Source organism: Phascolarctos cinereus, unplaced genomic scaffold, assembly GCF_003287225.1.
Source record: "Phascolarctos cinereus isolate Bilbo 61053 unplaced genomic scaffold, phaCin_HiC Scaffold_1;HRSCAF=81, whole genome shotgun sequence".
Classification (NCBI taxonomy): domain Eukaryota; kingdom Metazoa; phylum Chordata; class Mammalia; order Diprotodontia; family Phascolarctidae; genus Phascolarctos; species Phascolarctos cinereus.
In genome coordinates this window covers 30277651-30298638 of record NW_027555514.1, presented here as the reverse complement: position 1 = coordinate 30298638, position 20988 = coordinate 30277651, and the positions used below count along the sequence as shown (strand labels likewise).

Sequence of the window (20988 nt, the reverse complement as noted above, 5' to 3'; positions counted from 1 at the left end):
AAAAGTGGGGTGGATTGGCCTAGAAAGGTGTTATAGGGAGAGAACTCGGGACTCACTGCCTGCGGCCTGAGTTACTAGCCGTGTGGCCCTGGGTGAGTCACTTGACTTTGGTTTCCTTCAGTTTCCTCCTCTCCCCAGCGGGGATGAGAAGAGCACTTGCTTCGCCCGGGTGGGATGTGCTTGGCAGCCCTCAGTAAATGGGACCTGCTGTTGCTGACATGGTTTCCCAGTATTGCCATCCAGTTATCAGCCCTCTGAGCACAGCCAGGACCTGGAGAGAACCAGCAGCTTCTCTGCAGCCTTGATGTACGGGCACTGTGCCTGCGGAGGACGCTGTGGGCCTGGGTTCGAATGTCGCCTCGACTCTCCGTGTGACCTTGGGCAAATCTCTGACCGCCTCGGGCCTCAGTTTCCTTAGATGTCCCCCTAGGGCCCTTCCAGCTCTGTGACTTGGGCTTGGGGAGGGTCTCTGCCCAGGAGGTTGTTTGCCGGCCTTCTTGAAGGCCCCCCCGGCCCTCGGCCCCCGGCGGGGACCTCGAGGTCTCCGAAGGAGGGAAGGAGGACACCCTGTCCAACCCCTGCCTCCTTCGGGCTGCACCTGTGGGCGTGGACCCCTCCCCTGGGGGAGGGGGAAGGGCGGGTCTCGGGCAGCCGCGCCCCCGCCCAACTTCTCTTCCTCCTGCAAGAGGGCACGGGCGCACAGAGGGGTGTGGGGGGGCGGGGCTCGTGAACGCTCGGAGTCGGGTCGGGCCGGCGCTGACGCTGCCGCCGCTGGATGAGGCCGGTGCTGGGGGGCTCCAGGGCCCGCGGCCGCCCACGCCTCCCCCCCTCTGGGGTTCCCCCTCCCCGCGCCATGGCCGGCAGGTCAGTCTGTGCCGGCCCCCTCCCCCTCTGCCCGGCTCAGCCGCCGCCATGATGGCGTCCGGCCCCAGGCCCCCCCCCCAGCCGCGTCAATATCAGTGCGTGTCAATGTCAGCCCAGCGGGGTGTTAGCGGGGGCCCGAGCTTGCGTGCGTCTGTGGAACTGTGGGTGGCTCTGCTTGACCATCCCCGAGTGACTGACCCCGTGCGTGTGCCGGGGACCCGGGGGGGGGGGGCGTACCACATGTCAGTATGTGTCTGAGTGTGACAGTGCTGGTGTCTGTGTCAGTATATGACTCTGCCCATGTTTGTGTGACTCTCAGACCCGAGGGGAGGCAAATGGGGCTGCTCAGCCAGATGAGCTGAGGGAGGTGGGGAGTAGCCCCTTCATTTTATTGGTAAAGACACTGAGGGTGTTGGTGTGTATATGCCATGTTGTCCAGTCGTGTCCCACTATTCATGACTCCCTGTGGGGTTTTCTTGGCAAAGATCCTGGAGTGGTTTGCCATTTCCTTCTCCTGCTCCTTTGACAGATAAGGAAACTGAGGCAAACAGAGCTGAGAGCCTTGCCCAGGGTCACACAGCTAGTTAGTGTCTGAGGCCAAATTTGAACTCAGGTTCTCCTGCCTGCAGGGTGGACTCTCTGTTCATTGTGCCACTTAGCTGCCCCTTGTTTGTGTGTTCCAGTGCCTGTGAGCACGTGCCCATGTGGTTGTCTGGGAGCTATGATAGTGACTTAGATCAAAATGCAGTGGAAACAGAAGGTGGCTTATAGAATTCAGCATTGAAAGGCACCATAGGGCTCAGTGAATTGAAGGAGCATTTTTATTAGGCTGTAAGTCCTTCTTGGGGAGGTGTTTTGGGGGACAAAACTTTGTCCCCTCTCTCCTCCTGATCTCTCACTCTCTTTCTCTTCCTCCCTCTACCTTCCTGTTTCCCTCCCTCCCTCTCTCGCCCTCTATCCCCCACTAGTTATGAAGCTCCAGGAGATCAGGGAGAATACAGAAGCCCAACCGTCAGCCCGTCCAAGGGGACCGGCCTTGGGGAGCAGTGGGTTTATTGGGCTTGTCCCTGGGGGTTGAGGGAGAGTGGCTAGGATGTGGGTCTGCCCAAGATAGAGGCTGGGATGATAGCTAGTAGCCTCTGAGGACTCTGGGAGGGAATAGAAGGAATAGGAGGGCAGCTCTCTGGGTGAAGGTGTTGTTGGATGGACAACGGGTGATTGTGGTCTTTTTGGTTTGAGGCTCTTGCTTGTTGGGAGAGGTGGAGGCTGGCCCTGTTTGGAAGGCTGGAGGGTTTTCTCTCAATGCCAAGCCTGACACCTGGTCAGAGTAGCAGGAAAGACAACTTGGGTATGGGGAAAAAGGAGTGGGGTGGGCCTACCTAAGGCTGGGAAAGAGAACTCAGGGTTTAGAATCAGGCGCCACCTCCTCCTTGGAGGAGTATTCCTTAGGTTAGGTGATGGGTGCTCTTGAGTGGAGGCTTCCATGGCTTTCCTTTTTGAATTCGTCTTTCTGAGGACTTGCTGGGGATGGGAGAAAGATCAGGAGAGGGATGTGGCCTGCCTTTTCTGGGGAGGGGGCTCACCCTGGAAAATGTCATCTTCTCTGTTGGGCTGGGGTTGGGGGATTCCACAAATCAGGGAGAGAACTGGGGAGAGGCAGGAAATGGCTTCTTAGTGTCGTTGGCTTGGGGAGGCTAGAATGGTAAGTGTGCCGGAGAGAGGAGGGGAAAAGCATTTCAATAGCACCAGCTGTATGCCTGGCCCTGTGCTAAGCCACTCTACAAATATTTTCTCATTAGATCCTCACAACAACCATTTGAAGTAGGTAGCCTCATTTTATAGATATGGAAACAGAAGCCAGCAGAAGTTAAATGACTTGTCCTGGGTCCCACAGCTAGTAAATATCTGAAGATGGATTTTAATGATCTTGCTGACTCCGGGCCCAGGGTTCTAGTCACTGCACTACCAGTAGATAAGGCTGAAGAAGAACTAATAGGGGACAGAATCAAAGTGTCTAGAACTAGAGGGAACCTTCCAGTCAGTCCAGTCGTTTCATTGGCAGATGAAGAACTGTTCTTGACAGATGGGATCCTTGGGATTTGACTTCTTACATAGAGGTTTGGTGGTGTTGTGCTTTTTTTTGAGGCCTCTGGCTACAAAGGGGTTTGAGAGGTTGGAGTGTGGTGTCTGGTCTTTCTATAGAGAGATTGTATCCCTACTGGAATTGAGGGGGAGGGGAGATGGTGGGTTTTCTGGTGCACCTCTGGGTCTGGTGTTAGGGAAGATGTCAGACTAATGGCCTGCCTGTAGGGGTGGTGACCACTCAGGGGATCCCAGGGTTTAGAGCTGGAAGAGAAGGAAGGAAGGAAGCAAGCACTGTGCTGAGCTCTGAGGATACAGATAGGATAAACATTAAGACTGCCCCTGCCCACAAGAAGCTCCCATTCTAATGGGGGGACCCATAGGGAAGGATTCCCATGTATGTCTGATGGAATCATTCAGGCCGACCGTCCTCTTTCACAGAAGTACAAATAAATGCTTCTGTCCGAGGCCCCACTTTACCTTCCCAGACTTTATATGTGCTGGTCACCCAAGCCAGCTCCCTGCTTCTCTTCTCATACAGCTGACCATCTCCCATCCCTGGGCTTTTGTCCTGAAGGTGGCCCAGGCCTACAGGGCTCTTCCTCCTCCCCCTGCCTTCCTTGTAGAATGCCTCCAGGACAGTCTTCAGCAGTGAGCCTGCCCTAGCTGCCCAGGCCCTCACTTTGTGCTTTTTCTGAATTCATGTAGGCTCATATTTCCTTCCCACTCTTCCCCCCGATAGAATGTTGTTCCATTTTTAGCTTGGCCTTCATAGGGTCTGCCACATTGTCGGGCACAGGGTAAAGGCCTGTTGAGAGGTGGTGGATGTCTTGAGTGAGGGTAGCAGTCCTTTTGGAATCGTTTTGGGGATTGTGTCCTTCCTTTGTTTTCATTTCTTTTTGGGGTAGATTTGGTCTCTTTTAGGTTCCTGGCTCTGAAGGGAAGTTCAGAGGGAAGGGGTATGGACAGCCCTGGGGGAGAGAGGCATCATGTGTGGTCTGGTTGTGGTGGGGTGACTCCACAGGGGGAAGAGGGAGGGGAAGGTGGTTTGTCTGGTGTGTTGTCCGGGCTCATTAGGCTGTGTCAGGAACTGGATGGGGGGGAGGGCGGGTTAAAAATTCCTAGGACTATAGAATTCAGAGCTAGAAGTGACTTTAAAGAATGTCCCTTTAGACCCCATGGGGGGCCGTTTGGGTTTGGAGCCTGGTCCAAAGCTGGTCTGGGGAACGAGGGGATGAAGTGTTCTGTTGGGCCCAGAGGTCAGGGCTTGTTTTTGAGGATGGAAAGCTAGCCTTTAGAATCAGTGGTGGAGGCCCGGTTGTGGGCAGGTTCTGTGTTGAGTAGGGGTATTTTTCAAGGTGTTTATTTGCATTTGGGAAGGTGTGGACTTGGTCTTATTGGGTCTAGGCTGTGCCCAATCTATCCCTTCACCGTCTATCAGGAAGAGATAATTGCCAGCTGAGGGGAGGAAAGAAGAGGTTTATTTTGTCTGGCTCAGGGTGGTGGGATGAGGGAGAGCCTAGCTTAATATAGTGGAAAAAGCCAGGAACTCGATTCAAATCCTGCCTGGGACCCTCATTAGCTGTGTCACCTCTCTGAGCTGTAAGGTGGATATGCCGGCAGTACTTGGCACAGGGTGTTTTGACTACCCGAGGACATGTCTGGGAGCACTTTGTGAGCTTCGGGGTGCTTTGCAAATGCTCGTTGTCATTGTTTCTGGCCATAGGTGTGTAGGTCCTGATCATGTCCAGGTGTCCAGGAAGGCGTCACGTCCTTCCCAGCAGACCCTGGGAGGGGAGAGGATGAATTCTGTCCAGACATAGGTGGAAAGCAGCTGAAGTGTAAGAAGAGACTGAACCAGGGTCTGCTTCACACTCCTGAAATGGGCACTTTCCAGTAATTAGCACAGAGAAAAGCTTGAGCTCCCCTGCTTCCAATGACCGGGTGAGCCAGGGAACCATTGGCAGGTGGTGGACAGCAAAGGCTTCCTGGCCCCTGGGGAGCAGCCTTTCTGGCCCTGGGTCTTTCCTGCCTTGTCATAGTGTTTGTCCTGATGTGTGTGTTGTCGGAGGTGTTTGACAAAGACTTAACCATTTTATTTCTCTTTTTTTCTCACTCTCCTGGGCGTAGGATTCAGAAGGAACTGGCCGACATCACGTTAGACCCACCTCCCAACTGCAGGTTAGTTTACTTCCCTTTTAAACTCACACCTTCCCCTCTCTTCTCTGCCCCCTCACCCCCCTCCCAGAGAGGAAAGAGCTGCCCTTGTCTCTTCTGATTGCATGCTTTTGTTTTTGTATACTCTTGGTTAATGCTTGTCTTGGTGGGGCGTGGAGTAATGGCCTCAGCTTATGTGTCAGAGGACCCCCTGGCAAAAAAAAAGAAAAAAATTCAGTGCTTGTCAATGTCTGCCCTGCGGGAATCTGAAATGGGACGCCAGGGCCTGGGTGTGCGTGACCATGGGTGGGAAGAGGGAAGAGAATGGATGTCTGCATACTTTTTCCAGTCAAAGTTAAGAGGTTTGTGTCTCCTAGTTCAAATCTATATTTTACTTTTGTCAGTGAGGGAAGATTGGTGTTCCAGTAACCTTGGCAGGTGACAAAATTAAATTAAATACTCTGAATTGCTAATATCACTGATATTCAGGAGATATATATAAAATATAGTATTTTACATTGACCATATACTGTATGATATTACATATATATTTAAACATTCTGACTTAAAGAAGCATTTGCATTTATAAAAGATTTTGTTGCCAATTGTCTTAAAAAATCTGGCTGAGGGTTGTTTCCCCCTAGTTGCCTTAGCTGTGTTCTGTGTGCTCGTGTGTGTCTCCGTTCTGGGAGCCGTTTGGGACCAGCTCTCAGAGGTTGGGTTGATTTCTTAAGTCCTTTTCAATGAGCACTTTTGCAGCTGCCGACCCAAGGAGGCGCTCCTTGACTTCCACTAATCTGCAGTAGAGTCAGAAGATCCCTCAATGGGGTACCATAGTGTTGGAAGGCAGCTCCTCTGCTCACCCTGGGTGGCAACACCTGACCCAGCTCAGGCTTGGGATGCTGGATCTGGGCTCTTAGGGCATGGCCTGTAAGGAGGGAAAGTGGAAGTCAAGGGAGGTGTTGGCATGAGAGCCACCCAGTAATATGACATCAGTGCCCCTTCATAGTCTTCTGGGTGAATGAAGAAGACAGGAGGCATTTGACTTGATTAAAACAATGGAATTGCTTTCTAATTTGATGCGATTGACTGAATGTGTCTTTAAAATTATACATTGAGTGGGGTGAGCTCTTGGGGGTAAGTCTGCCCTGGTTGGACTGGGAGGTTAGGTCATTACCTGAGTTTAAAATTTGCTTCTGCTGAACCGATTAGTAATTTGTAACCCAAACATCTTGTCCCAGAGCTGTCAGAACATGAAACTATTATTCTCATTATTTTTGTGGGGGACCATTGCCTCAAAACAGTTTCATCAGATTTTGCAAGAAGCAGAGCAGTTCTTGAGGGGAAGCTTGGTAACTGATAGGCGGTCCCTTCAGTTGAGTCCTCAGAATGTCACCTGAGTGCACAGACTCTGGCTGACTGGTTGCTGCTGTTCGTTGGGCCAGGTCCTGCTGCCTTACTAGGGGAGAGTTAAATACTGTACCCTCAGCCACACGTGTTAGAAAGTAACCTTTGGTGATGGGCTTCTCAGAGTGAGAGCATGTGAGATTCTCCTGGGACTCTCTCACACACCCTTCTTTCTTTCTTTTTTTTTTAAACACTCTGCACAAGCAGTCCTGAACTTGCTTCTGAGGTTGAGTGGGCTGCTGCCTTCTTCTGGTGGTGGGTCTGTGCTATGGACTCCATGTCAGGTCTTTTGTGTCTAAGACAATCTCCTTGGGAGGTGACCCTGGGGACATCCCTGGTGGCCACAGTTTGTGAGGGGAATGAATGCGTTCTCTGCAGAGAACACAGACTTCTTCAACTTATATTAAGTTGTCTTTATAGAAAAGGTGCTTTTTGTTTTGTTTTGAGAGAAACAGACAGTGGTTTGGGTGCTCTGTGATAGAGTTGTTAGTCCTTTGTACTTTGGGGGTAACCTTGAGGCAAACATCCACACATCCTCTGGGGGTCACTCAGAGACCAGGTGTTAGTTGTTTTTTAATGGATGTTCTGTGTTAATCATTGCAGGACTAAGCTTTTTAATCAGATCCTTTATTTTTAAACCTTTGGCTTTTGACAGTGGTAGTGTAAAAACCTATTTAATTTTCAAGTCTTCTCTGGTCTTTCCCAGTCTGGTCCTTGGTGTGGGGCCCGTGGTTTGTTTAACGATTCTCCTTGGGGGGCTTTGTCGGCGTTTGCAAAATGCCAACATGCAACTATCAGAGCTATCGTTCGAAAAAGGAATGCTTAATATTGCGTGGGCATTAAGTAAGATGTAGCTAATGAATAGGCTGAACTATTTTTTGTGAGTGTTATGATTTACTTACTACTTTTAACCCTGATGTTGTCAGACGTCATCCTTTAGAGTTCCTCCTTTAGATTTTCTGAATCACTGTGTTCACATATTGAGAAGAAAAGTGTGGTGCCAGGCCAGCGAGTGGGCAACTCGCTAGCTTGCGTTCCCACCATGGGTTGGTCTCTTCTTTATTGGGTTACGCCAGTTCACGCAGGAATGAGAGACTCTCCAAGCAGACACCATGGTCAGTATCCCAGCTGGCTTGTTCTGCTAGTCTTAACAAAGGTTCCAGTGACTGTAGAACTCGCCAAGGCCTCGGGCAGCGTAGCCCAGAAGTCAGGCTCAGGCCCATCCTGTGTCTGCTGTTCGGTCTCTTCACAACTTCCCCTGGCCCTGCCCAGCTCTCCCTCTTGCTGCCGCCTCCCTGCTTCCTTCAAGACTCAGTTTGAACCCTATGCTCTGCCCTCCCCAGTCTCCTTCCTCCCTCCTGTCCTCTCTAAGCCTGCCCCCTTCACTCAGCTTCTGTCTTGGGTACACTGTCTCCCTCATCGGACTTCGAGCCACTTGGAGGCAAGGACCATGTTTTTGCCTTTCCTTGTGTCTTCAGTGTTTAACATAGTGCCTGGCACATAGTAAGTGTGTAATAAATGTTCATGGACTGACTTGGAGTCAGAAGGATTTACTAGCTGTGTGACCGTGGGCAAGTAGATCATTTAACATTTCTGACCCTCAGTTTTCTTATCTGTAAAATGGGGACCAGTTGCAGTGCCAGCCTCAGTGGGGCTCATCGTAAGGCTCCCAAGAGATGGTGTAAAACTCTTTGCAGGCTTGAAAGTTCTGTATAAATGTTGATTATGATGATGATGCCTATGGACACACTGCCTCTTACATTCAGAGGCATTTTCTTTATTGACCGACCAATCCAGGTAACACGCTAAGCTCTGCCCTGCCACTTCGGTGGCTTTCAGGGGTCTGTGTTTGCCCTGCACTCAGCTCCGCTGGGAAGGAGGCAGGCCTGGGCTCTCAGAAGGTGGTGGAGATGGCAGTGCCGGGAGAGGGGCGGGGTGGAGGGCCGACGGTGCTGGTGGGATGAGAAGGTTGGTGACAGAGGAGATGGTGACGTGCGCCAGCGGAGGGCAGGGGTAGGCCGCTACAGGGGGGTCTTCTGTGCTGGCTGCCTTTCCTCTTCTCTCAGATCTAGAGGGTGTTGGGCACGACCATCTCTAGGGTCCCTCCCAGCCTACTGCACAAACCTAAAGAGATGAGCATCACCAGATTGCCTCATTTTTTCAGTGTATCATCTGACCAAACCCACGACGTTCTCTCTGGTTTGTAGAGACAGAAGCTGTGGCCGCCGCTCGTGTTTCATAGCTTTGGGAAGTAGCCATATGTTTTTTGCTTAAATTCTACATGACTTTGGATGATAGAAGGAAGAACTAACTAATGCACAGATGAAGCCACAGGCATTCCTGTGAGTGGGGAAATTGTCCAAGCACTAGTTTCAAAGATGTCCTAAAATTGGGTTTAGGATTAGGTTCAGTCCCTGAATGAGGAATTCTGGTCCCAAAGACTGGAATTCTGCCTTTTCTGTCAGTGACCTGTTCTGGTCTCTTATCTTCAGTCCAAGTGTCCTTATCGGTAAAATGGGATCGTTGGGATTGGTGATCTGAAGGTCTTTCTCAGCTCCATTGCCTAGCATTTGTGACAACTCGCCTGGGAAAGCGTTTTGGAGACAGCCTGGTTCAGTGGGTTGAAGCTTCAGCTTTTCCTGGATTCGTGGATTGAAACTTGGAAGAAACTTTAGGGGTCTTAGCCCTTCCTGTCCCTTATGCCCCCCCTTGCCGCCCACTTTGCAAAGCTCTTTCTGCTGTGGCCGTGCTCACCAAAGTCCCTGAGGCTGCTTCTGCCTACCTTGGGTCTCATGTAGGTTCTTCATTGAAAGTCTCCTTGCCATGGAGCAGAAAAGATGCAGCCACCCCCCCCCCCCAAGGTAGTCAGCCGTAGCTTAGCTTTGTCAGATAGATTGAACAAACAGATTGTCAGGTTTTCTGCTGGCAAGATCTTCCAGGGAAAATATCTCATAGTTACCTGAGAACTCAAGTTCATTTGGTGTCAGTTGAATGGAATTAAGTCTATGAAAAGAATTTTCAGATTTTTATTAAATGTGCTTTGCAGTTTTCTTTCGCCAAGTGACCCAAATATAAGACAAATAAACTCCCCAAATGGTTTTTTAAATTTTCTGTGTGAAATATTACAAGTGATGAAAAACATCTGTTAGAGAAAACTAAAAAATTAGTTGATTTTGCTTGTCCTGATTTAATAACCTTAGTATGTTAATAGTCTTTTATTTTGCATTTGAATAAAATAAGATCCAAAGAGCTTTACTTCCTTGCCCAGGGTCCCCCAGAGCTGGGGCTCTGGTACTGGGCATGAAGCAGCAGTATGGGCAGCTCTCTGCATATCCCTCTGTCATAGGGATTTATCCTCCCCCCCCTTTTTTTTTTTTGCATATTTGGTGAGGCAGTCGGGGTTAAGTGACTTGCCCAGGATCACACAGCTAGTAAGTGTCAAGTGTCTGAGGCTGGATTTGAACTCAGGTCCTCCTGCCTCCAAGGTCAGAGCTCTATCTGGCCACCTAGCTGTCCCGGGATATATAACTGAAGTCACATACTTCCTCATACAGTAAAGGCATCGTAATGTGGAAAGTTCACCAACAGTCATCAGACCCGCATTATTTGTTACAGCGTTAACTTGGGCATCAGCCTGGTTGGAACCTCTGAAGATGTTAAACATTTATTACCAATCTTCTGAAGGTGTTTGGGATGTGATAAAGTAGTTATGACTCTCTAAAGAAAGTCCTAAGCACTTTGCAGAATTGTATTCATGGAAATAGGGCGTCCCATTTGGGCTTTACTGTAGATATGAAATATGCTGATAATGTTATGCAGTGAGGAGCCAAAGTGAATGCTGATCAGAGTCTTACCAGCATGAGAAGAAGACAGATGCCTTGATAATTCAAGTCGTGATCATTTCTAGCATCTACCATTTCAAAACCTAGTTAGGTGTTGATAATCCATTATGTAGATTATGTCTACCATTCCTTTTCCTACTTCCTTTTTGCCTTCTGGCAAATGGCTGTTCACTTACATTAAAGGGTATAGAAGGAGAGAGTGAGAAGAGAAAACTCATCTGGCCATTTGGTTCAGGATTTTTTTGTTTTGTTTTGTGGATTTCATTGGTGGGAATTCTTAAAGATTTGAATGTTAGGGAAGACTACCCACCCTGGGAAAGGGGAGTGAGATCGCTCACCCTGGCAGTTTGGGTTCACAGAGGGGCTGGCTCTTGGCTGTGGTGGGGGGATCACTGGAATTTCTAGTCATGTTACTCATGAGCCCCATCCATTGTGCTTCCCTTCATCAGTCAGAATCAGTTGAACTCTTCACTTTTATAAAAGAATTTACTAAGAAAGTGGACCAAGAAGAATGGTTACAAAGCAGTCCCTGGGATGGGTGGGCCCAGACTTGGGGAGCTCCTGACCCCAGGCCCCACAAGACCTTGTCTCCCTTTTTCAGAGTCATTGTCAGTCTACCCCTGAGTTGAGCTGTCTTGGTACTAAGGGTCAGTGCCTTTCCAGAGTCCATCCCCAGCACTTCTGTGGATCCCTGATGCCGCCTTTGTCCCAGTGGGCCAGGCCCTTCCCCGGTGGTGCACCACTTCCATTCTGGCGGACTCTGCTTTGGGTACAGGTGCCCATCAGACCACTTAGGGACTTCCCAGTTTGCGGAGTGCTCTGCTGTGAGAATACTCCTCCACCTACGATGAGGAACGACGAAACAGCAAGAAGAGCTGAAGGTGTCTGTGGCCACCAAGTTGGCGGGGAGAGAGAGAGAGAGAGAGCTCACTAGTGCGAGTGCAGCTGGCCTCTTGGCCTCCCCCCCAGCAGCCCTAGCACCAGGAAGGAAGAGAAGCCAAGCACTGTCAGAGGGGTGGATGGCTAAATGCTTGCTTTTGTAAGCACACTCAGTTCCAGCCCCACTTGAGGCATATTCCTTCGCACTCCCTAGGCAACCAGAAGACTTCATTCCTACGCAGCACCAGCCCCTTCTTCACGGGCCCAAATTATGCTCACCAAGCATTTCTACATTGGCTTAGAACGGGGCAGGGAATCTCCATCCGTGCTCTATCGCCCATGCAGAAGGGCATGTTTGGGCGTGCTGTAAGCACTGGGCTCTCCTGGGCTCTCCTCTTACCCTGGTTAACATTTGCTTAGCTCAGCAGATCAGCACACCACGTTCCCCACTGAGCCCCTAGGAGGCTCAAGCATTCTCTCTTCTGAATTCTTCTCCTGTGCTTTGTCTCCAAGAGTCTCTGAAAAGTACATGTGGCACAGGTCTCCTGCTGTCCTAAACTCATAGGCAAAAGTCACATTTGTCCCTCGACTCAGCTGAGCTTCCCGGGAGGTCCTGTTTGCCTAGTACTCACCAAGGGCCCTAATGAAAAAGGCGAAGAAAATGAAGCTCCCTGTCCCAGCAGGAAAGCCTGATCCCTACAGAGCTTTCTAGAACAAGGGAGGTGCTCCCCATGGGGTAAGGACCTGGAGGCAGCCAGAAGTCGCCCCCTTTTCAGGTGAAAAACCAAATGGTCCCAGATGCAGATTTCTCCATGGTTCCCTCAGTGTACAGGGTCTTCCAGCAGGGTGTCTGGTGGCTTTTCCACACAAGGCATGCCTGTATTTCTTCAGGGGTTCTTATACCTTAGGCAACCTCCAACCCCCTTGGAGGTTCAGGCAAATTTCCTGTGATTTCTCATCACTCAAAATTTCTCCCATTGAATCCCTGCTATTGCAGTGGCAATCTGAATAGAATTTGAAATTCACCCACAATAAGGAAAGCAGGCTCAGAGAAGAAAAAAACCCAGGGTGGTCAGGTAAGCCCTGAACGCTTGAGGGGCTTCCCAGGGGGATTAAGTGCCTGGGGTGGATTGCTTAGGGCTTCTAGGCCAGGAGGGAAACCTTATCCTTTGGACCTACAGTCCATGAAGATCTCACAGTAAGGCAAATAATCAAGAACAGCTTGCAAAGAGAAAATTAAAAAAGAAAAGAAACATTTCGGAGGTGTCAGGTGTGCTTTAGGCAGGCTGCTAAGCATTGGGTGATTGTGCACAAACATGTACAGTACTAGAACAGATACCAGTGTAGAAGCCTTCAAACAAGTGGAGATTATCTCAGAGGAACTGGTCTGACTTATAAAGGGTCACACGGGAAAGCCAGCTGGGCAATTATCGCCTGAAGCAAGAGGGGAAGGTACGGATTTTTTTTTCTTGTTTCAAAATACCTTGAAAGTAAGGTATGCAGCCAGCATTTGGTGAAGAAGCTCTCCGGGGTGTCCTTGTAAATGTGAAGGGCCCTCAGATTATCCCAAAGCTCCAACCTGCCAGGAGCTGGAATTCACTCTCCCAACCCCAACCCACAAAGGCCCTTTGGGTCCCTGAGGGAAGCTGACTGCTTCTCCTCACGGGGCTATTGGAATAAACCTGAGGGTCACTGGGATTTCTGGTTCTGTTGCTTATGAGCTACAATATCATGGCAGCCCTGTTTGAGGAACCCTGTCAAGTCGTAATCTTTGTGGGGACCTCGTTGGGACGTCTGCCCATCATATTTACCTGTGCTGCTGTTGTACAAAGCGATGGTGGTGCTGTAGTGAGCGCCAAGACTTGCTGGATGGAAAGGACTCTTGGAGGAAATGCAGAGTCAGCTCAGATGGTTAAATATCTTGGAGCTCTTCTTGTCTCGAAAAGTGGTATCTCTGTTGTGCCTTCCTGGCTGGTAAACAAGCATGGTTTGGGGGAGTAGAATGTGTGTCTGGAGAAATGGCGGAGTCACCAGAGCTCACCACCAAATTAAGAAGCCCTTTTGTTACTGATTAGGGGAGTTTATTTTAGAATCAGCAGCAGCAGCGCACTGTGGAATGGGCTCAACTCTGGTTTTTGGAAGGGAGAGAATCCTTGAGGAATTACTGCAACACTTAGACTCTTTCTTTAATTCAATTTCTATTTTTGAGAATAAGAACCTAGCAAGTTTAGAAAATCAGCTAAAAGATGTGATAGCGTGGTATTTGGTCCAGTTTTCAGTGTTGCCGTTGGGGTCCTAGAGGCCTGAAAGGTAGAAGATGGCCACCATAATGCCCTTCTCCATTTGGTTCACCTGGGCAAGTCTTGATGGGGCACCTCCTAGGTGCCAGGGAGAAAAATGAGAGCACCAAGGCCAGAGTTGGGCAGGATCCTCTTTCTGCTGGCAGAATCTTCCCATATCGGCTGCCAGTCACTGGGAGCCTTTGGGCAGGGAAAGCAGCAAGAGGGATTCCATCTGTGGGCCTTGGCCTTCGGTGCACACTGGCTCCTGTAGTAGGATGGGGCTGTGGAGTGAAGCGTGGAAGTTGGACAAGGTCCCCCAGGTCTTAAAATTGGCACAGGCAGTTCCTGGTGTTGATGCTGCCGGCCTGACTGACCCTATGACCCATTCCCCATCCCCAGTCAAGGGAAGCAGGGTTTCTTAATGTGTCCCTTCTCGTTGAGTCTCTCTTGGACAGCCACGCTCCAGAGAGAGACAGAGGCCGAGGAGCTGGGGTCTGCGTCGGCTTCCGAGGAGGTCATTGGAGCTCCTGGTTTGAACACCATCGTCCAGGGACACTGTCTGCTAAGGTCTGCCTCTGAAAGCAGACGTGCACACGATGGGGCGAGGACGCTGACCTGGGCAGGACCGAGATCGGGCACCAGCGTTGAGCAGGGAAGTTGGATGTGCACACCCAGCCAAAAATTGTCAAAGCAAAAAGAAATGGCTGCTACAAGATTGCTTCCTGAGGAACATCTTAGCAAGTGATGCTTTGGCTTACCAAAGCAATAAAGAAGTCAGCCTCTCTGTGGGGATGCCACGCTGCAGACCAGACCTGAAGTGGGCAGAGCTGTGGTCATGGCTTTGAGACAGCTGCCAGCTCCCAGTGCCATGTCTGATCTTTAAAAGAAAATGTTTGTGTCTCCTGGGTGTGTCTACACTGCTGCATGCTTGGGGTAGCTTATGTTCCTGTAGCACCTTGGGCATGACAGGAAACTTTATCCATAACAGACCTTTTGAAGTCAGTGTGCAAACGTCCTTCTCATTTTAACACATGAGGAAATGGAGGCTAGCACCATGAAGTAATTTAGCCAAAGTCACAGGCTTTGGGTGAGTCTGTGCCCCTTCCCTCCTGGCTCGCTGCCTCAGATGGCTCTCGGGGCCTGTCATTGAAGGGCCCAGTGCCAGCTGCACCAGCCTGGGGCACGTGTGTGTGCATGCATGTGCATGCTTGTGTACACACTCCCTCCCAGAACTCACCCTGAGGCCGAGCTTGCAGCAGCTCGGGGGACCTAGCTCTGGGCAATCCTAGGGGCCAAGCATGGGGGCAGAGCGGTGCTGACAGTGGTGGCACCGCAGATCCAGAGCCAGTCTGAGCATCCTCTAGGAGAACAATTGGTGATGACCCTCGCCATTGCCTTGTCTTCTGAGGACCTTCCCGTGGTTGAGCAGCAAAGACATAGTTTGATGTTATTCAGTCACTATTGGTGGAGTAGAAATGAGATGAAGTCCCAAGGTACAGGCCCTGTCCTGGGGGATTCGGAGCCTGGGAGGAAAGAGAACACAAGGGTCTAGGATAGAGCGGGCAGCTCTCACGTGGGCTGCCTCCAGGTGCTCACCTCATCCCTACCACCACCCTGGCAGGGGCAGAGGAGGAACCTTTTTTTTTTTTAAATTCTGAATTTAACAAATACCTCCCAAAAAGAACATTTCCATATATAGAGTGGAACGTAAGATGATAACTTGTGAAACCGTTGATCACGCGTTCACCCCACTGCTGTCCGAGCTCTCGCCTTTGTCTGTGTTTCCCTCTGGACTTCCTTCTGTGCATTCTTTTAAACCTTTGATGACCTTTACTATTTTCTTGAGATAACCCTTTCCCCTGAAATCCACCCCTTCAGTGTAGAAAGAAAAACACCATACTTGTAACTTTTGAGCACAAGGGAGCAAAACAAATCCACACGTTTGCCACAGCCAAAAATGTACATGCCAGACTGCAGCGTGGGTCTGAGTATGGGCAGGCAGCCCGCTTCGTCGTCAGCGCCCTGGAATCGTGGGGGGTGTTGCTGTGATCAGTATGACCTGGCCCCCTTTATCCATCCAAACGAGTCTTCTCCGAAGCTCCTCTCGGGCATTTCTTACAGTGCAGTAACATCCCATTCCGCTCATGGGCCATGATTTATAATTTGTTCAGCCATTCCCCGATTGCCGAGACCACTCCCTCTGCTCCTCGTTCTTGGCCACGACGGTTATCCACGTGAGTCCTTTCCCTCTGTCTCTAATCTCTTCGGGTAGAGGTCCAGCCCTGGTACCGCTGGGTTGAAGGGTGTGCGTGGTTCCAGGTGGCACCTAGAGCAGTCAGACCAACTCACAGCACGTGCCTCGGTCTGTTTTCCTGAGACCTCTCTAAGAATTGTCACTTTCTCTCTCTCCCCTCTGCCCATCTGGGAGGCTTGCGGTGGAACCTCAGTGTTGGTTCAGTCTGCACTTCTCTAATTACCAAGGGTTTGGAGATTTATTCGAATGCCTGTTGAGGAAGTGGATGTCTTCCTTAGGGAGGGGCCTGCTCCCCTCCTTTCCCATTTCATAGCCTTCATGTTTCTTTGCATGACTGTGGTTCTCATGTGTTTGGAGAGATCTTATTCCCATTTTGCAGATGAGGCAGTTGAAGCATAGTTCAGCAGCTTGCCCAAAATATCACTGCTGGAAAGGCATCTTGCCAGGACTCTCTGCCTGTGGGCCGGTGCTGTTACCATGAAGAAGGAGCTCTGATGGGGGCTCAGCTCTGGCCTCATCTTGCGTTTCAGTGGAAGGACAGCGTGGCTGGGGCCCGCTCCCTGCACGCCACCTTGCGGAAGCCTTTCTCTGTAGGTGCCACCGTGACCTGCTGCCGCTGCCTTCCAGACACTCCTCCAGCTCCTGGTGAGCAGGAGCCTCACTCTGGGCGTCATGAGGACCCCAGAGTGGAATGCAGAAGCGGGAGAGGTGGGGGGTAGGTCCTATAAGTGCCTGTCTAGGACCACATACCTGAGGCTGAGTGTCATGTTAAACCTCCTTTGATTTCAGCGGTGGGTGGTTTGCCCAGAAATGTCGATGCCTGTTCCTGTCCAGCGTCATCATCCCCAGAAGTGATGGCTTCCTGTTATGAGGCTTTTGTTACGGGTCAGTTTTCTTGGCCCTGTGGGCTTTGAATTATTGGGGCCGTGCCCTGTTTCTGACCTTGGTTTGCATGTCATGGCACGCTCTGTAAGCTGAGGGAGACGAGGTCCAGGTAGTCATTGCTAGACTCTGATAATTCTGCCTACTTTGTCCTGAGCTCACCAGGCCTGCCAGTGTATTTATCTTTCTGTTCTAGTTGGGCAAATGAGTATGGCACAAGGAGTTTAGACTTGGTAGCTAAGGATTAGAGAATTTGACCGAGATCCCCGGCTTAGAACTAAGGGGAGCAGGGCAGCGCTAGGAGGGAGTTGTTGAGTCGACACGTCCCAGCGGCTCAAGCCGTGTAAGATGAGCTGGTCTTGTGTCATCTCCACATGTTGCCGAAGTGTTGATGCCTGTTTTGGCTATTTGGCCAAGATTGTACCTTACTGAAACTGAACTAACCTGGTGGGGGGAAATAGACTCCGTAGGTTGTGCTTCAAGTATATTTTTAAGCCATTGGGACTAGCTTCTGTTATGCCGATACTATATTGAATTTTTAGAAGATAAATATTATATGTTCTTCATTAAATTTGGCATATAAAATGTCTAGTTTGGAGAACTGTTAAAGGAGGAAATTAATTTATTTTAAATAACCTGAAGCAACATACTTAAGAGAATTCTGGAGTGCTTCATATGCTAGATGGAGGCAATTTTTGGCAGATTCTAGTGTGAGAATTCAGCTCTATGAAATGTAAATACAGAGGCAGAAATGGGAAAACAGCAGTAAAATTTAGGAAATTCTCAGGCATATGAGAAATTCTTAAATATCAGGAAATGAAAGTTGGAAGAAGAAAGATCTAGAACCAGAAAATATTTAGAAAATGACTACCAGGGTCTGGAACCATAGCTCTTGTCCAGCCTCACCTTTCTCTTGAAATCTTGCCCATGCTTCAAGGCCCAGCTCTGACGGCAGGTCCTTGGGAAGCCTTCCTTGACCTCCTCTTCTCCTGCCCTGCAGTGTGGAGGCTCTCTTCCTCCTGTAAGGAGCATCTGTGCCCTTGGGACTCCAGCTAGTTGGCTCTCCATCCTGGCTAGTGCATGGTCACTGTGGTGCTGCTCTCTCCTCTGCTGGATTAGAAAGGATTATAGATTGAGAGATGGGAAGGACCTCAGAAATCATCCATGTTAGAGGAGCCTGAGGCCCAGGGCAGGGGGTCCCTTGAGTCAGGAAGCCCTAAGGTCGAATTCTGCCTCAGGCATTTCTTGCTATTCCTGTGGGCCACCCCCCAACCCCCACCCCAGCCAGGCCAGAAGTTTGCCTTCCTCCCTCACGCCCCTGTTTCAGCCTTCATAATGGAATTTCTAGTGAAATTAGGATTTATTTCACAGACATCCAGTTTACAGTAACCTTAGGAATATAGCCTGAAAAGCAGGGAACAAAAACCCTTCCCAGTGTGCCAGCAGAAAATTCACTGAGAAAAGAACTTTAACTCGTGTAAGAAGACAGAAATTCTTCTTTTCTGTTTTCCCTGTAAGTAGTCAGAAGCGCATGATAGACATGTTTTACAAATAGGAAAAAAGACATTGAATGTGAACCCAGCACATAACCTGGGAGTTAGGGAAGGGAGTCAACTAATATCCACCCCCTTTATGTATACTCCTTTAACATGGTGTAATAACAATACAGTTCTCAAGAGCTGCAAGTGTCATCTTCCCTTGTAGGGATGTAAACAGTCCACCCTTATTAACAACATTTTGTATCTTTCTCTCCCATTTACCTTTTTATGTCTTTCTTGAATCTTGTACTCAAAGACCACATTTTCTGTTGAGCTCTGGTCTTTTCATCAGGAAGGTTTGGAAGTCCCCTATTTCGTTGGATATCCATCTCCTCCCTTGAAAAATCGTGCTCATTTTTGCAAGCTACTTGATCATTGGCTGCAGTCCAAGCTCCTTTGCCTTATAGAATGTCATGTTCCACGCCCTGCAGTCTTTTCATGTAGAAGCTGTAAGGTCCTGTGTAATCCTGACTGTGGTTCCATGATATTTAAATTGTTTCTTTCTGGCTCCTTGCAGCACCTTCTCTTTCATCTGGTAATTTTGGAATTTTGCTATTATACTCCTTGGCGTTGTCAATTTGGGATCTCTTTCAGGTGGTGAGCAGTGTATTCTTTCTATGGTTATTTTCCCTTCTGGTTCTAGGACTTCTGGGCAGTTTTCCTTTATGATTTCCTGAAAGATACTGTCCAGGCTCTTTTTTTCATCATGATTTTCAGGTAGTCCATTGATTTTTAAGTTGTCTCTCCTGGATCGATTTTCCAGGTCAGTTGTTTTGCCAATGAGGTATTTTATGTTTTCATCCATTTTTTTCATTTTTTTGTTTCTGTTTGACTGATTCTTGCTCTCTCATAGAGACATTAGTTTCCATTTGTGCAATTCTAGTTTTTAACAGATTGTTTTCTTCTGTTAGTTTTTGCACTTCCTTCTTCAATTGGCCAATTGTATTTTTTTCTTTTTCTTTTTTTTTTTTTTGGCAAGGCAGTTGGGGTTAAGTGGCTTGCCCAAGGTCACACAGCTAGTAAGTGTCAAGTGTCTGAGGTTGGATTTGAACTCAGGTCTTCCTGACTCCAAGGCCAGAGCTTTATCCACTGCGCCACCTAGCTGCCCCGCCAATTGTATTTTTAAGGGATTTGTTTTCTTCAGTGTACTTTTTTTTTCCAGTTTACCAATCGTGTTTTTTAGGGACTTGTTTTCTTCAGTGTACTTTTTTTCCATTTGGCTAATTGTATTTTTTAAGGACTCTTCTGCCTCTGTCATTGGACTTTTAAAATCCCTCTTGAGCTCTTCTAAGAAGGCTTTTTGGGCTTCAGACCAGTTCACATTCCCCTTTGATGTTTTAGATGTGGGTTTGTTGACAATGTTGTCCTCTTCAAAATTTCTGTCTTGATCTTCACTCTTCTCATAATATGAATCTATGGTACGTTTCTTTTCACTCATGGTGTTTCTTTATTCCCTGGCCTTTAAAGAGATTGAGCCCTCTTGCGGAACAGAGGGCACTGACCCAAGCTTCTTGTGTTGGGAGTGTAGGCCTTGGTCACTGGCTTTGTGTGCTGGGGCCTCTTATGTTGGCAGTTGGAGGCTGTAGGTTTCTGGCAGCTTACCTCGTGTTGGGCTGAAATCAGCAAGGATAGAACTTTCAGGCAATTCTAGGTTGCCTGTGTTTCCTTTCCTTTAGCTTTCTTCAGCTTCTTTTAGATGGGTGCTGCAGGGTGTTTATCTGCCTGGGGCCCCTTGCAATGCTGCCTCCCTCATTTCTGCTAATGCACTGGGAGATTCCTTTGAGGTAGAATGCCAAGGCACCTGGTGGTTTCAACCGGTTCCCCCTACCTTCACTGGGGCACTCGGAGGTCCAGGTGTTGGTATTTGTCTGCTCTACTAGCTGAGCTTCAAGATCTCTTCCTGGGGTTCTGCCAGCTTACCTGGTGTTGGGTTGGAATCAGCAAGGCTGGGACTGTAGGAAGACTCTAGGTTGCTTTCTTCAGCTCCTTTCAGATGAATGCTGCAGGGTGCTTATCTGCCTGGGGCCCCTTTGTAGTGCTGCTTCCCTTCTTTTTGCTGAGGCACTGGGAGACACGTTTGCTGGGCTGCTGCACTGCTGTTCCCCATCTTTCTTCTAGTTCAGCTGTTCCAGGGTTTTTTTTTTTCCCTGGGGTGATATTTTCTGGGTTTTCAGAGGTTGATAGGGAAGGGTGAGAGCAACTACCTGTTTACTCCACCATCTTGGTTCCCAGAACCCAAACTGGAGATCTTGAAAGACCAGTCTGAGGACTTGGCATTTGTTCTGTAGGCCAGGGACCCCTAACCCCTTGGGCAGTCTGGTGAAGCCCATGGACCTTTTCTCAGTCATGTTTGTAAAGGCACAGAATAAAACACTTCAGATTACCAAAGAAACGAATTACATGGAAATACAATTAGTTAGAATTTTTAAAACAAGCTCCAAAAGCACAGGTTAAGAACCCCTGCTTGAGGCAGTTGGGAGCACGGACAGTTCTTGATCAGGGTGGTAACCCTCATAGACCCGAGCAGTGTTCCATTGACAGCAGCGTGAAGGATGAATTAGCGGTAGTGGTAGATGGGGAGAGTCATGGGTCACATCTTGGGAGAATTCTGGTGTCATCTGCACAGAGAGGAAAGTGAAGGAAGCAGGGTTTGGGGAAGGATGATGTGGGAAATGTGAGAATAAATGGAGTTCAGGGGCGAGACTCCCAGCAGAACAGACGACATTGCTAAGGAAGAAACTGTAGAGAAGAGAAGAGGTCCGCCTCCCCCAAGCCAAGGGAGGGAATGGGCAATGTGATTC

The 20988-nt window shown here is 49.2% G+C and overlaps 1 protein-coding gene across 2 annotated transcripts in view; it reads left to right on the top strand.

Moving 5' to 3' along the window:
• Positions 1-20988, top strand: part of UBE2E1 (ubiquitin conjugating enzyme E2 E1) — a 69804-nt gene that overhangs the window by 4479 nt on the left and 44337 nt on the right. The window contains exons 1-2 of one of the 2 annotated variants that reach the window (XM_020971067.2): positions 781-864; positions 5077-5127. In XM_020971067.2, the coding sequence (XP_020826726.2) occupies positions 854-864; positions 5077-5127 (62 nt within the window). In that variant the 5' untranslated portion in view covers positions 781-853. Of the gene's footprint in view, positions 1-780; positions 865-5076; positions 5128-20988 lie in introns of those variants that run through there. The other variant, XM_020971066.2, reaches the window with a different exon arrangement.